A 16,089-nucleotide genomic window follows, 5' to 3' on the forward strand; every position below is an offset into this window, starting at 1 on the left:
TGGCTGCTCTTCCAGAGGACCCGTTTTCAGTTCCTAGGACCCAAGACCTGTCCCACACCTGTCTAACTCCAGTTCCAGGGCTTCTGGCACCCTCACACAGACATGCAGGCAAAACACCATAAACATAAAATAAAAATTAATTATATATTTAAAAAATTTCAAAGCACTGACTAGCCTAATTGTACCTTAAATCTATAATTAGATTTGCTTAGTCTGTACTATGAAACAGATAAATATTAAATTAATAAAAACACATTTGAAGAAAAGAATAGATCAGTTACTTTAGAGAGGGCAATTGGGAGACCTGGGCCACTTCGTGATGCTAGTGCAGTAGAAAATAGAAGCCAGCGAGCGAGACGTGATGTGAGACATGAGCAGGGTCTCAGCTAACTTGTTTTCTCTGCAGACCGGGATGATCGCTCTTTTGGTCGAGATAGAAATCGGGATTCTGACAAAACAGACACAGACTGGAGGGCCCGTCCCGCCACCGACAACTTTGATGACTACCCGCCTAGAAGAGGTGACGATAGCTTTGGAGACAGTAAGTTCAGTTGTTCAAATTCATTCTTGGGTCTATTTGTAATTGAACATTGGCAATTAGAAGTTAGGGTATGACTTAGAAATAGAGTTTGTTTCTGGTTATGTGGGAGGTGTTTGGTTTTTGTTTGTTTTGTTGACAAATGCAGAAAAGGATTTATTAAGCTCCTATTAAAAAGACTTAGCAGAACATGATTGTTTATAAAGAAGCATAACTGGGGCGAGAGATGTGGCTCAACCAGTTAAGTGCCGAGTAATACCACACCGGGGAGAGCCCAGGGTGGACTCCTAGTACCCTGTTAAAAAGCCAGGTGTGGGGGGGTAAAAGTAGGCAGATTGCTGGAATCTGCTGTCCAGGCTCTTAATGGGTGTGCTGCGGGCCAGTGAGAGGGACCCTGTCTCCAAAAATCAAGATGAACGGTATCTGAGGGACAAACCCAAGGATGACTTTCAGAGAACTTGAAATTTGTTCGCTGCACTTCGTGCTGAAGGCAGTGTGCAAAGAATCTGGTCTTCACCAGACGTTGATGACAGTGGAAGAGAGATTGAGAGTGTGGTGTGAGAGGGCAGAGGAAACAATGCCCATATTTGCCACCTAAATCCGGGGGGAAACTATGGATAAAGTGATTCACCTTTCTTACACATGTGAAAAAGGATCAACACTTCATAAAGATTTGAAGATAATAGACTTCATATTATAACACGTATATAATAGCAAGAATAAAATTTAAGGGAAAAAAACAAATTTGAAAGCAGCACTGTGCTGTGTTAAGTTTTGTTTGAGGTGGTTTCACTGTGTAGTCCTGGCTGGCCTGAGTCTATGTCTACATCTCCCTCCTGTGTGCTGAGACTGTGACAGCTTAAGGTTTCATTTTTGTCAGGTGTGGTCACGCCTTTAATCCCAGCACTTGGGAGGCAGAAGCAGGTGGATCTCTGAGTTCGAACAAAGATTAGCCTGGTCTACACTGAAACCCTGTCTCAAAAAAAAATTTTTTTTTTTATTTTTAATTGGGTTGCACACTTTTCAGTGGGGTTTGCACCCAAGTGTAGTGTCTGCAGAGACAGTGAAACATTGGACACTGAGCTACAGTTAAAGAAACAGTTGTCATCCGCCTGGTGTAGGAACCAAACTCAGGTCCTCTGGAAGAGCCGTGAGCGCTCCTACAGCAGGGTCATTCTCTCCAGCCACCACAGCTTATTAAGATTTATTTATTATGCATAGTGTTCTGCCTGCATGTGTCCCTGCAGGCCAGCAGAGGGCACCAGACCTCATTACAGATGGTTGTGAGCCACCATGTCAGTGCTGGGAACTGAACTCAGGACCTCTGGAAGAACAACCAGGGCTTTTAACCTCAGAGCCATCTCTCCAGCCCAGTACCCACCCCCTTTTTCTTTTTTGTATGATTTATTTTATGTGCATTGGTGTTTGTCTGCATGTATGTCTGTGTGGGTGTCTCAGGTCCCCTGGAACTAGAGATGCAGACCAATGTGAGCTGCCATTTGGACACTGGGAATCGAACTTAGGTCCTCTGTAAGAACAGCCAGTGCTCTTAATGCTGAGCCATCTCTCGAGGCGCCTCCCCCCCAGTCTGTTATCCGTCCTCTAGATGGGTCCTCGGAATGGAACTCAGAAGGTCAGGCTTAGAGGCAGGAGCCCTTATATGCTGAGCCATCCGGCTGCCCTGGTCCTCACGCTAAACTTTTTGAACCAATCTTTGGTTGTTTTGTATCGAGCGTAGAAAATCCCAGCTGTATTTTGTTTTATACTTACATGTATTTAAACATATTCTAGAATTGGTTATGGAATATATATTTTTATCATCACCCCACCCACCCAAGAAAAAAAAAACACTTTAACCCAGCAAAATTTCATCAGGGGAACATCCTAGAGCTGTCATTTTGTGGATGTGTTTTTGTTTGGTTTTGACAGGAAGATAACCTTGAACTCAGTCCTCTTGCTTATACCTCTCAAGTGTTGTTCCTAGGGCAAGCATCCTGCCGTGAGCTCCATTCTTAATACCTATCAGGGAGGTTTTTTTGTTTTGGTTTGGTTTTTATGAAATAATTAACTACTAAGAAATTTTTAATTCAATACAAATGGTTCTTATTTGGAGGTGTGATTGAACTATAAAAACTGAATCGTAGTGAATAGAACTCATTAAGCCAAGTTGATCAAGTGAGCTCCCATATTCTATCTACTGTGGGAGGGGGAGTGATGTTACGTATATTCTTTTCTCTCTAGAGTATCGAGATCGTTATGATTCAGACCGGTACCGGGACGGATACCGGGATGGGTACCGGGATGGCCCACGCCGAGATATGGACCGCTATGGGGGCCGGGATCGATATGATGACCGAGGCAGCAGAGACTATGACCGAGGTAGTCACCGTAACATCCGTAAAAGCTCTTCAAGAATTTGGTTTTTTGCTTTTTTCCCTTTCTTTGTGACCACAATTTGAGATCTGTTTACAGGCTATGACTCCAGGATAGGCAGTGGCAGGAGAGCATTTGGTAGTGGGTACCGTAGGGATGATGACTACAGAGGAGGTGGGGACCGCTATGAAGACCGGTATGAGAGAAGGGACGATCGATCATGGAGCTCCAGGGATGATTACTCTCGGGACGACTATAGGCGCGATGACAGAGGTACTCATTTTCTTATCCTTTCATTGTGGGGCAGAAAGTTGGAAAGTTGCGGTTGTAAATTCCTTACCCACTTCAGCTTTGACACAGTTGTAGAGTGTAAAGGAGGTAGCAGGGCACAGCGGACAGTTGGATGTGGGTGACATGGTGGAAATGCACAGAATCTGCTCGTCTTAAAAGCCTTCGCATATAGTAGATGCTTCAGTTAGAATTTAAAAAACAGCCGGGTGGTGGTTTGTGCACACCTTTAATCCCAGCACTGGGATCTCTGTGAGTTCGAAGCCTCCCTGGTCTACAGAGGGAGTTCAGTTCAGGATGGCCAGAGCTGTACAGAAAAATCCTGTCTCAAAAAAAAAAAAAAAATCCCCCCCCCCCCAAAAAAAAGCCAAAAGATTTTTATAAGCAGTAAAAACATAAGCATTCTATCTTTCAAATGAAGAAAATGAAAGTCCCAGCCAGTAATTGGTATAATAATGTTGAAAGCGAATATTACTGATTTTATTAGTGTGCTTAAATAACAACCACTTATATTCTTAAGTCTGATGAAGCTATCTGAAGGCTAGTTTATCTGGCCTAAAAAGAAATTGTTCTAATTTTTTGACATCTTGTAATAGTTCTAAATGTTTTGTCATTTAAGCCATCTTTGAGAAAGAAAGGTAAATCTAATTAATAAGTGAGTCTCGGTTGTCTTTGACTCCTGATGTTCTCTTTTACATGGTCCCTTCCCTGCCCTGGTGTCTCCCCCGTCTTCCACATCTATCCTTTTGGGTGCATGCTCAGTCTTCATGATCCCTTAACTGTTATGAACAAAGTCTTAGCAGGGTATCTTTTAAAAGCTGTTGTTACTGGTGGTGCATACATTCAATCCCAGCACTCGGGAGTCCAAGGCAGGCAGTAGATCTGTATGCTTTCCAGGCCAGCCATGCCTGGCTCTTTTCTATATCTGTATCAGACACACATACACACTCACACTCACGCACTCTTGTGTGTGCTTGCATGCATGGAGGTTGATTGAGGACAATTTGGGAGTCCAGTCTCTGCCGTGAGTGTCCAGGAAATCAAAGTCGGGTTGTCAGGCTTAGCAGTAAGCATCGTTAATTGTTGAGCTTCCTCAGCAACCGGCCATATCTTTAAAAAGAACTTATTTTTGTGATACTTAACACGCATGCAGTATTCTTTTTAAATCTGATTGTCCTACCAAATTTGGCTTATTGTACGCAGAGACCATCACCTATCCTTGTAGCTTTTTGCATACTATCTAAACGTCTATGTGCTCAGCTGTTGAGTTTGTCGATACATGGAAATTTTGAAGGAAAGGAAATGCTATAATGGGAGGAGCAGTGGAGGTTGGTAAATCATATTGTTCCAGTGTCTATTATGCCAAGTATTGGCTGTATGTTCAGTGAGCCCATTTTATCTTGAATGTAAAGATAATTGCTCCCTAACAAGTTTGAGCAGTTGTAGAAACTGTGGCCTTATATCTCTCAAAGAGGGCCTGGAGATGGTTCATGGGACATGTTGCTATGCAAGCAGGAGGAACTGAGTTCTGTCCCAACACCACATAAAAAACTGGGCAAGGGGCTGGAAGAGCTGGCTAAGCAGGAGCACTCTTGTAGAGGATCTAGGTTCAGTTCTCAGCACCCACATGGTGACTCTCAACTACCAAAACTCCAGTTCCAGGGGATCTGTTGCCTCTGGGACCTAAGAAGTCACCAGGCACGCATGTGCTACACACACATGCAGGCAAAACACTACACATAAGAAGAAAAAAGCCAGGCAGATTCCTAGAGCTCACTGGACGGCCATCCTACCTTAATTAATGAGCTCTGGGTCAATCAGAGACCCTGTTCAGAAAAGGTGGACAGTGCTTAAGAAATGAGTGTCCTAAGGTCGACTTCTGGCTTCTACACAAACGCACACACAAAAGCTAAATAGTACATTATTTCAATACATGGACACATGTAATAAAGGTATAAAGACAAAATTTAGCATTTATTGGGGCTAGAGAGATGGCTCAGAGGTTAAGAGCACTGACTGTTCTTCCAGAGGTCCTGAGTTCAATTCCCAGCAACCACATGGTGGCTCACAACCATCTGTAATGAGATCTAGCGCCCTCTTCTGTATGCATAATAAATAAATAAATCTTAAAAAGAGAAATTTAGCATTTATTGTGAGAAGGCAGTGCAGGTGGGCATGTATTGATTTATTACTTAAACCCGGTAGTCGCACTCCCTGGCTTTCTTTCTAGTCACTATACCTTTCATATCAGTTTTCTAAACTAAGGTTATAACCAATTTTAGGTTTATTCTGAAAGTACTCTGACAACATGGAAAGATAAGATATCGGACTACTTAGAATTTCATACAAAAATGAATAGATAGAGTCTCCTTGGCTGGGAAAATAGCTTATCTGTATGTAAAGTGCCTGCTGTGTAGGTAATGAGAGTCTTGATGAGTTCAGATCTCCCGCACATCATTTAAAAAAATGGTAAGCTGGGTATGTTCACCTGCATCTATAATAGGGTGGTTGAATGTGTATAGATCCCTGGAACTCTCTGGTCTTGACGTTCGTGTTCTCGCACACACAATGTGTGCAAACACATGTACACACTCCTAGAATCTTCCATGTCATATTGCTACCAGGTCTTTCTAACCTGTTGAAGACACTCATCTTCCAGACCAGATCCTTGAATAAGATCAGAAGCGCTGTGTCTGGAGTCTGGCTTTCAGCATTCACCTTCTGATTATTTGGAAACTGTTACTTAGAGTTTCATTTAACTTAGGTCCCCCTCAAAGACCCAAACTGAATCTAAAGCCTCGGAGTACTCCTAAGGAAGATGATTCCTCTGCTAGCACCTCCCAGTCCAGTCGAGCGGCTTCTATCTTTGGAGGGGCGAAACCCGTGGACACGGCTGCTAGAGAACGAGAAGTTGAGGAACGGCTGCAGAAGGAGCAGGAGAAGTTGCAGCGGCAGCTGGAGGAGCCGAAATTAGACCGCCGGCCACGGGAGAGGTGAGGCTGTCTCGGATTAGGGGTTTCCTTCCTGCTGCTGAGAAAGGGGGCATTTGGGGATGGGGGTGGTTGCTGTTGTCACTGAGAAGTGTGTATTGGGCAGGGTGCAGAGTCTGCAGCATGAGAGTGGCACAGGCTTGAGGACCTGTGCTACACTTGCCGTAGACACACTGGTGGCACTTGGGCACAGAAGTAAATACATCATACCTGTTGTTATTATATTTGTGTGGGTGCCCATGTAGAGATTAGAGGGCAATTGTGTGGCTCCTGGGGCACAAAAACCAGATCCTCAGACTTGGCTGGAAGTGCCCTTACCCACCAAGTCATCTCACCAGTCCTACATAATCCCTTACAAATAAGATTACAAGCTGGGTGTGGTGGTATGCTCCTTTGGGAGACAGGCAGGCTGATTTCTTCTCTCAAGACCAGCCTGGTCTATGTGACTCCTTTAAGAAAAAAAAAAACACACACATACACAGAAAAAGAAATTTTTTCTGTCTTTTAGGAAGAGTTTCAAGTAGATGGTGGGATAAGTAGAAACCAGAAAGTGCTGATCGTGATAACTCATGCCTGTAATAATTTCAGCACTCAAGCTGAGGCAGGAGAATGCCATGAGTTTCCTCGTCTACAAAACACAGCAGCAGCAAAAAGATTATACGTACTTTTGGTTTTTGAAAGAGTCTCACAGGCCAGTCCAGAAATCACTGCTGAGACGAGCTTTGTGCTCCTTCCTGCCTCTGCTGCCCAGGTGTGGGGGCTGCAGCACGAGCCTCGCTGCCCCCTACCTTCATTGTTCTGTTACTGGGCAAAGAGGGAAGGAGCCTAGAATTACTTTGCCTTTCTTTTTGTGTGCTTGTGTGTTACTTGTTTGTTTCAGAGATAGTAAGAATTAAAGTGTTTTGTTTTTTGTTTGTTTGTTTGAGACAGAGTCTGTGTAGCCCTCCCTGTCCTGGAACTTGTTTTGTAGACCAGGCTGGTCTCAAACTCAGAGAGATCTGCCTGCCTCTGGCTCCTGAGTGCTGGGATTAAAGGGTGCACCAACACTACCCAGCTTATAGCTGTCATTTTCTATAAACGGTTTGTGTCAGGTTCATGGTGGCCTTAAGTGAACTAAACACCACTTTTCTCTGTCTTTTTTTAATCTCCATTGTGCAGACACCCAAGTTGGCGAAGTGAAGAAACTCAGGAAAGAGAACGGTCGAGGACAGGAAGTGAGTCATCGCAGACTGGGACCTCAGCCACATCTGGCAGAAGTAAGTCAGACCAGGGTGGGTATCAGTATTGCTGTTTCCATAACCAGAGTATGCAGGGATTTTGCAGTGTTTTCTTCAGACAAGGCCTCTACATAGCCTTAGGTATCCTGAAACTTCGTAGACTGACCGGCCTTGAACCAGTAATGGTAAGCAAGGGCTGGTGGGTTTTCACATTGTACCTTCAAAAGCCTGAGGAACAGGCACCAGAATAGACTTAAATGATCTGTTGACTACCCATCACTAAAGACAATACTTGACTGATAGATTTGTCTTGTTTTTTAACATTTATTTTGTGGAAGAGTGGGGATTCATGTCATGCCTTGAGGTCAGAGGAAATTTTGCAGAAGTCTGTTTCTCCACCATGAGTGTTCTTGGCACTGATTGAATTCATTTATTAGCAGGTCTTGGTAAGAAGTGCCTATACCTGCTGAGCCACCTTGCCAGCCCCTGTTCTCTGTCTCACTAGTGGATGTTGTTTTTTCAGAGCCACTCACAAGCACGGCTAGTGTTTCAGTACAGCTTCCCGCCCCTTCGCATACTGTGACCCAGTGTTGCCTAAGCTCTCCTACCTCCAAGTTTACTTGTACTTGATATTTTAAAAGAGCTCAAGGCCAAAGTGATTTGTAAATTGAGCCAAGTGTTGTAAGAGTTTTCTGGAAATGTTTCACATGTGGAGTATCCCAGTAACATAATGTGGTCCTTGTGGTAGGTTAAGTGTGGTGTTGGTTTGTGTAGCCCCTTTGGCGCTTGTACTTCAAAGGTAGGAGGCACCTGGCCAATCAGGGTCCACAGTTCCAGAAAACTTTATGCAAGCACGAGTGTGCCTGGTTTTTGTCCTGTAAAGGCAGTTGTCTCCTTTACACAGATTTTTCCCTTTTCTGTGTCCATAACGCATTTTTCTCTGGATGACTTTGAAGCCATTGGTTTTTGTGTACTTCTAACTGTTAGTCAGAGCAGTCTCTACTGATGGGAAGGACTGAGGTGGAGATGCGTCCCCTCCTGTGCTGCGCAGTCAGTCCACGTGAGCGCTCTGCAGTGTGTGGACAGTGAGTCTCCCCTCTCCCCCAGATACACGCAGGAGAGAGAGTGAGAAGTCTCTAGAAAATGAAACCCTCAATAAAGAAGAAGACTGTCACTCTCCAACCTCCAAACCTCCTAAACCTGATCAGCCTCTAAAGGTAATGCCAGCCCCTCCACCAAAGGAGAATGCGTGGGTGAAGCGAAGCTCTAACCCTCCTGCTCGATCTCAGAGCTCAGACACAGAGCAGCAGTCCCCTACAAGGTGAGTAGCCTGCAACAGCAGCTGCTTAGCTGGAAGGTGCCCCGAGGGGAGCTGGCTTTTGTAGTGTCACAGATGAGGTTGCCTCCTGTATAATTCATACTCGGGTGTCTCATAACAGTGTCTGTTTTCTTGATTTTTGTTAGCTGGTTGGCATCATTTTGATGGGTTGAAATCAGCTATGGTGGGAGCATTTATACCACAAATCTGTAGACATGTATATTGGGCTTTGCCCTGAGACTACTGTTAGTGTAACCTTGAAAGGTCATGTCACTTAACGTGACTTAAGGTTCTCTAAATTTTCTCAATATTTACGAAGAGAAGACTACTGCTAACCTGGCTTGTAAATTCCAAAGCGTAGGCACTTGAGTATGGAAACGACTGCATCTGTTGTCTTTCCTGTTGAAAGTGCAGGCTCTTGTAGGTTTCTGTAAGGGGTGAGCTTGTATTGTCTTGCTGTACAAACTGATGGTTGATTGCTTGCTTCTCTAGTGGTGGAGGGAAGGTGGCTCCAGCTCAGCCCTCTGAGGACGGACCATCAAGGAAAGGTGAGCCTTGAATACAGACACATCCAGGAGTTTACAAGTTCAGTTCCCAGGCCCCTATGGTGGGTCACAACCGTTCAGATCTCCAGTTTCTTCCAGGGCATTTGTTGCCTCTTCTATTCTCCACAAGCATCAGACGTAGGTGGTGCACATACATGTAGGCAATACTCATGAAATAAAAATAACTAAAGAAAAATTCCAGAATTAAGCACCTTGCCCAAATAAATTTTTGTTTTTCAAAACCAGCTTTCTCTGTGTAGCCCTGGAACTCGCTCTATAGACAAGCTGGTCTCACAGAGATCGGCCTGCTTCTGCCTCTTGAGTGCTGGGACTAAAGGTGTGAGCCACCGCTGGGAAGAAATTTATTTATTTATTCTTTTTAAATGTGATATTTTTTCAGTTTTTCCATGTAGCTCTGGCTGTCCTGGAACTCACTCCATAGACCAGGCTGGCCTGGAACTCAGATCTACCTGCCTCTGTCTCACCAGTACTGGGATTAAAGGCGTGCACCACCACCACCACCACCACCACCACCGGGGTTTTAGACCTTATTTCTGTATTGCTTTTCCAGCTAGCATTCACTACAGTGGGACTTTTGAATAGGTCTTGTTTGGTGTGCATGCGTGTTATACAGGAACTTGGGGAGAAGGCCTTTGGAGGCTGGTTTGGAGTGGGGTTACTTTCCCATAGTGCATGTTTTCTTTAGCTTAAAGGAAAGCTAGGACAGAGAGATAGGTTACTTTATATGACTTGAATTTGATTTTGTATTTCTGCTTAAACAGATGAAAATAAAATAGATGGGATGAGTGTCCCAAAAGGCCAAACTGGGACCTCCAGTCGTGGTCCTGGAGAAGGAGGGAACAAAGACCACTGGAAGGAGTTGGATAGGTATGTATAGTTTCCTCTTACCCATTTATGAATCTTTTGATGTTAGATGCAGGGGCTTTTGCAAAGAAGTTCTTGGCTTTCCCAAGTGTTACCAGGTCTACCACTGAACACACTCGAGTCACAGTTAATTTGAGGTATCTGAAGTTTCTGTGCTGTCCTAGTAACACTGTTGAATAGGTGGTCTGTGCTTTGTCTGCAGGAAAGATGGCAAAAAAGATCAAGACTCCAGATCTGCACCTGAGCCAAAGAAATCTGAGGAGAATCCAGCCTCTGTAAGTGTCATGTGCTTTCATCCACTTCCTAGCTCAGGTTTGCACTGGGCTCCTGTTCTCTTGAGGCTGGAGAAGTTGGAAATGAGGCAGAGATGTTTGTTCAAATTAGTGAAAAAAGCTAAGATGGGCTTTTTGCTGATGAGCCAACCTTTTCTGAGCCCTCATCCTCTTGGAAAATAGAGAGAGGATGTGTATGGATTGTGAGCTCACCTGTGACCCTGGCCCTCCATGACCTGCTGCAGAGGAACATGCTGCCCTGAGAGAATTCCTGTGCTCTGAGCTCAGCTATGCCAAAACATTGACCTTCTGCGTCTAGGTGTTTGGTAGGAGAATCTCAACAGGCTCCATTACCTTGTCCCTCTCCTCTGTTACAGAAGTTCAGTTCTGCAAGCAAGTATGCTGCTCTCTCCGTGGATGGTGAAGATGAGAATGAGGGAGACGACCACACTGAGTAGACCTCCACATGCTGTGCTTTCTTCTAGTCTCCACCCCGGAACATTCAAGAGCAAATCAAACCTCTATCCAGACAAGAAAAAATAAAACTCACCATCTCCTGAAGACCTTTCTTAACTTTTTTTTAATGAAATGAAATTGTTTTGCATGCTGCTGCAGCCTTTTAAAGTATTGAAGTAACTGGAGAATCACCATTGTAGCCAGAGATGTGGCTACCGCTTTTGAATGGGGAAGTTGTGATGTGTTCTGATGATACCAAGCCGCTACCTGTGTGACTAGTGCCCCTGGATCCATTCAGCAGAAATGTAGTGACAGTGAGGCAGTAGAGAAAGGTACACGGAAGAGTGAGATGTCTGCCTTTTAATTCTTATCCTGTGGTGGTACCTATGAGTTCCCGAACGTCATCTGAATAAATTTCCCATCCTTGGAAAGGTAGATTTAGTCTCTCAAGTTCTTTTAGTCTCCAGGAGGCTGCCAGTCCTTCTACCTTATTTCTGACTTAACTGGGGCCAGCCTAGGGGGAATTGTTTTTTGTTTTTTACCCCCCAAGGGGGTAATTGGGAGTGAGTCTACAGGCCACTAACAAGTAGTACTGCTTGGGGACCAAAATGAATGGGAAACTCAATCGTGGTTTGAAAAGCTTTGAGGGAGTGATCAGTTATTTTATACCAGGTAGTAAGGGAAATGGCATGACCTCCGATAAACACATGAATAGAAGGATCGTTTCCCGGATGAGGAAGCACGTAGCGGGTGTGGGAAATTCGTCATCCAAAATCTGTCCTTTCTAAAGGTTCGAATATATCCACATTCTTTCAAAACCTTGTCACTCTGGTCGTCTTGTGTTCTTGATGACGCTGTCAGCCTTCCAAAAGCAGTCCCTGCTCTCACAGGCATTTTATCGTGGTCACCAGAAGCTGTGGCCTGAGGCTCTGTGGTATTGTTGATTCCTGCCCCTGTCTGCTCCTGCTGCTTTCACCACCCCCTTGGAGGTCAGAGTATTTCAGTTGATGGACTGGGGTGGTGAATAGGGGTACATAGATGGGGAGAGTTGAGTTAAAGGTCTTCAGCCTGGATTGGGGTGTTTCTATCCTTTTCTTCACTGGAACCCCACGCTAGTGCTTGCGTTTGTAATGTGACCTAGACTGTGGTTTTCTGCTTAGAGGGGGGTTGGCTTCTGGACTTCCCTCAAGAATAAAGGATAATGCAAAGAACTATTGAATAAGGTCCTGGCTTCTCTTGCACAGTAGTTTGACCTGTCTGCTTTGGTCTGCACCTTTGTGTAGGGGTCAGCTCCAAAGTCGGCAAGCTTCCCTGTTGTGGGGCGGCAGGGTACCTGCAGGCAGATGAGACCTTGGTCTTAATGTGCAAGCCCTAGGCCTGCTGTGCAGGAGGCTGGTTTGGTGTGCTGCAGCGGTGGGCATAGCAAGTCACTTACCCAGTGGACTTGATTGGCTAGTAGCTAGAAAGTGGGCTTTTAGAGAGAGACCCACGGTTGAATGGGTTTTTTAAAACCGTTGGTTGTAGACAATGAAAAGGTAGTTTGCCCTCTTCATGTCTATTTCCCTTCCAGATAGTTGCACCAGAAGAAAGCTGTTCTGTCCTACTCTCCTACTTTGCTCCTCTGTTAAAATAAAAGCAGGGGTTGACTTATGTCCCGCTCCTGAATACATGTAAAATTTGTACAAAAATATCTTCTATGAAAATGATTTGTAATCTGTAGACATTACTTGGGAGATGTCTTGAGATGTAAAATCCCATCCTTTGGGTTGAGGGTTTTTTGTTTTTCTCCAAATAAATCCAGTCTTTAAAGTTGAAGTTACTGCTGCAGTTTTTGGATACTCCCTGTTTGAATTGGCCTCGCCTCTTCCACGTCTCCAGCCCCTGGGTTTTATGGAGCAGTGAAGGAGGGCCTCAGTCCATAAGCCCAAGGTTTGGTGCCGTGGTCACTCGTCTCGGTCCCCAGCCTTTTGACTAGTGTTAGTACCCATGCCTCCTTAAACTCAGCCGTCCATGAGGCCAAGTGGTGCCATCCACACTGACTAGAGCTGCACACAGCAAGTTGCTTGGGGCACCAATGCAGGAACCACTGTCCTTCGAGACACCTCAAATTTAAGTTTTCCAGACAGAACTGGTTGTTACTGGAAAGCAGGAAAAAGGGTTAGGACAGAGACAGAACCTCTGGAGTCAAAAGGAATTGGAACACATTTGAGGGAGTTGTATCCAAGAATGATGTAGCACTGGCTGCTGGCCATTAAGGGCAGCTGCTTTTGTGTGTGTGTGGTTTAATTTGTTTTGAAACAAGGTTTCTCTGTGTAGCTTTGGCTATCCTGGAATTTGCTCTGTAGACCAGGCTGGCTCAAATTCCTGTAGATCATCCTGCCTCTGCCTCCTGAGTACTAGGACTAAAGGTGTGTGCCACACACTAAAGGTGCCTATTTTCTAACAAGTCCAAAACTGGCAGAGTTGGGTAGGGATCTATGAGGGGCTGTGCTGTGAGAGCTTTTCAGTGTGACTACATAGAGGGTTTCCTAGGCTTCACCCCAGAAGCTGGTCTCCATAGACCTAATAGCTATCCAACTGGGAGCAACCAAGGTCTGAGAAGAGACTCAGAAACCTAGTTGCAGGGACAGGGCTAATCAGTCCTCACTGCCTGGCTGCCCCTGACAGCCAGCGGAATGCAAACAGGATGCTTAGGCTCTAGAGTCTAGGCTGGGTATACTCCAGGCTACACACACTTGCTTTCTCCTATCAGCAGGCACTGTGCTCTGGAACCCGAGGTAGTGAGGGCCCAAGTTCATGCTAAGAACGTCACCTCAAGAGCTTCACTAGCTTCACATCTGCTTCTGGGAAGCAACATTTGACAAACAAGCTTCGTTTCTCAGCAACCATTATAGCCCCCAGGGCTACAAGTGAAGGGGGACTAGCTTTCCCGCCTCCACAGAAAGTTTGGAAGAGAATGCTGTCCCCGCCCAGCTGCAGCAACCTCCTGGTTGGACAATGCTCGCTCTGTCCTCCCAGGAGATCTGCCTCTGGAGTTGGTTCTGCCCTTACCCCACACTGCTCTTCCTGGTTCTTAGAGCTCAGACTGAAGTTCTCCCGACCCAGTGCTTTTCAGCCAGGACAGACCCACACTCTCAAGACCCACCCCAAGAAACTGAGTGCATCAGTCATGGGCATGAGGTCTCAGACTGTGGAAGAGGAGGTTCTTCCATCAGGGCCAAGATGGACGTCTTTCTGTATAGTCAGGGTAAGAATATCTGCATGGAGGGAGGGTAAGTGGGTGAACACCTTTATCCATAGTGGCCTGGCTCTCTGCTCCTCTCCCTCCCCTGCTGCTCTGAGCTGGCAATAACAACGCCTGGCTGGCTCCCCAAGCCCCACTCTTTTACCCTATCCCACCAGGTAGCCTGCTTTAGATCCCTTTCCCTCAATTGGTACCAGAGAGTGGTGGTCAAGCTTGAGCTGAGAATCCAGCTACCCGTCTTGTATCTCCTCTCTTCCCCCGTCCAATTTCTAGGAACCTTTCAAGTTCCTCTTGGTGGCTGCTTAGGCAGGGTAGGATACCAGCCTGGTGTGAAGTTCTAGTCCAATCAATCTTGCTCACTCACTGGTGACGTTATCAATTAAAACCTATATCCACCCCTCGGAGGTGGTCCCTGCCTTTGATCCCAGCACTCGGGAGGTAGAAGTAGTTGGATCTCTGTGAGTTCAAGGCCAGCCTGGTCTACAAAGCGAGTTCCAGCTAAAGCCCGGGACATTCTGAAAAGGTCTGGATGTTAAAAGAGCTAGCTGCAGGCATCAAATAAGTATATTTTCATATTGCAGGTTAATTGCATAATCTAATCTCGCCACAGCATGACCCTCAGCCTCCAGTCCCTGCCACTGTCTTCTAACCTCTGCTGCTCTCTCTCTCCACCGCCAGTGCGACCCCTCCCTCCCAGCGCCTCTCCAGCTCTTCCTCTGGTCCCCCAGGAGTCCAGCCACTGGACAGTAAGAACCGTAGCCTTGCTTCCAGCCTCTTCCCAGCTGCCAGATTAGAGTCAGGTACTCCATCCCCCAGTAATCAGAACCAGACCGCCAAACACAGCCTTTGCCAGAGGCAGGATGAGCCCAGAACTCTGCTGAGATGGGGCAGGCAGGCAGACCCAGAGGGCTTGAGCAGGGAGTGCTGGGTTGCTTTGGGCACCTACCCTAGCCTTGAACTCCAGGCACTTCCCACTTCTCAGCATGGAGATCCTCTGGCTCCACCAACTTCCATTATGGAAATTCCAGTGGGGAGGGTAACTGCAGAAGAGTTTAGGATCTGCTAAAGAATGCTGGGAAGGTGGGAACGGCAGTAGGTTCAAAGACTCTAGGACCACATCCCTACCCTCCACCTTCCCCTCCGAGCGTCACAACTCAAACCAGCACCACGGCCCATTAGTTTAATTCCAGACGTTCCTATCCAACATCAGCCTTTAAAAGAAGGGAATGGGATTACACCATCAGAAGAACTTGCATTGGGAAACCCCAAGAACTCCGGGGCGATGACTGAAGCCGTCCAGGGGTGGGAGTCTTGAACCTTCTGTGGGTCCTCAGCCCTGAGTCCTTTGGGAGAAAAGATGACACAGACAGCTCCCGTGGGGCAGAGCACCAGCAAGCGGGGTCCTACGACCGGGGACACCGGTAACATTGGGTGTCTAAGTCTGGCGCCCCCACCAGGCCAGGCCTGGTTCAGACGAGATCCCGCATCCGGCTCGGGGCGTTAAGGAGGCGGCGGAGATGCCGAGCCCCCCCGCTGTTCTCTGTACCCTTCTTTTAGGATCTGTGTCCACCTTCTTTTAGGAGTCTGTGCGGCTCACGCGGCTCTCTGCGCCCGCGTCCCTCTCCCTCTGCAGCCTCTCGGTCTGAGACTTCCCGGGGATCTGGCTGCCAGTCCCTCCCCGGCTCGGGCTGCCAGCTCCGTCCGTCTGCGCGTCTCGGCTGGAGCCTGCCTCCGCGAGCTGAGCCGTTCGCGGGAAGGACAGTGGGAGGAGAGGAGGGAGAAAGGAGGCGGCGCGGGCGGGGAGCGGGTGGAAGGTGGCGATTGGAGCCCGGGAAGAAGGAGGGAGCCAGAGGGCGGGAGGAGGTGGCGGGCGCAGGGCGCGGAGGGAGGGAGGGAGGGAGCCAGCTGAGTGCCCGGCCCGCCGCCGCTGCCGCCGCCGCCCGCCGCCGCCTCCGCGTGTCGC

At 46.8% G+C, this 16,089-nt stretch overlaps 1 protein-coding gene and 1 long non-coding RNA gene across 3 annotated transcripts in view; one reads left to right on the forward strand and one right to left on the reverse strand.

Moving 5' to 3' along the window:
- The window catches only part of Eif4b (eukaryotic translation initiation factor 4B), a 25,424-nt gene extending 12,727 nt beyond the window's left edge, over positions 1–12,697 (forward strand). The window contains exons 6-15 of one of the 2 annotated variants that reach the window (XM_052749039.1): positions 407–541; positions 2,780–2,917; positions 3,011–3,184; positions 5,964–6,192; positions 7,348–7,460; positions 8,514–8,727; positions 9,217–9,272; positions 10,052–10,157; positions 10,357–10,429; positions 10,804–12,697. In XM_052749039.1, coding sequence (XP_052604999.1) covers positions 407–541; positions 2,780–2,917; positions 3,011–3,184; positions 5,964–6,192; positions 7,348–7,460; positions 8,514–8,727; positions 9,217–9,272; positions 10,052–10,157; positions 10,357–10,429; positions 10,804–10,884 — 1,319 coding nt within the window. In that variant the 3' untranslated portion in view covers positions 10,885–12,697. The remainder of the gene's footprint in view (positions 1–406; positions 542–2,779; positions 2,918–3,010; positions 3,185–5,963; positions 6,193–7,347; positions 7,461–8,513; positions 8,728–9,216; positions 9,273–10,051; positions 10,158–10,356; positions 10,430–10,803) is intronic. The other variant, XM_052749040.1, reaches the window with a different exon arrangement.
- A 2,595-nt stretch (positions 12,698–15,292) lies between these two features.
- On the reverse strand, positions 15,293–16,076 carry LOC128117144 (uncharacterized). The gene is made up of 2 exons (XR_008220715.1): positions 15,673–16,076; positions 15,293–15,469 (listed from the first exon to the last, which is right to left on the reverse strand). It is a non-coding gene; the product is annotated as an uncharacterized LOC128117144 (long non-coding RNA).
- Positions 16,077–16,089: the final 13 nt, after the last annotated feature.

The sequence above is a fragment of the Peromyscus californicus genome, unplaced genomic scaffold (genome assembly GCF_007827085.1).
Source record: "Peromyscus californicus insignis strain IS unplaced genomic scaffold, ASM782708v3 Scaffold_20__1_contigs__length_68692818, whole genome shotgun sequence".
In the NCBI taxonomy this organism is placed as follows: Eukaryota; Metazoa; Chordata; class Mammalia; order Rodentia; family Cricetidae; genus Peromyscus; species Peromyscus californicus.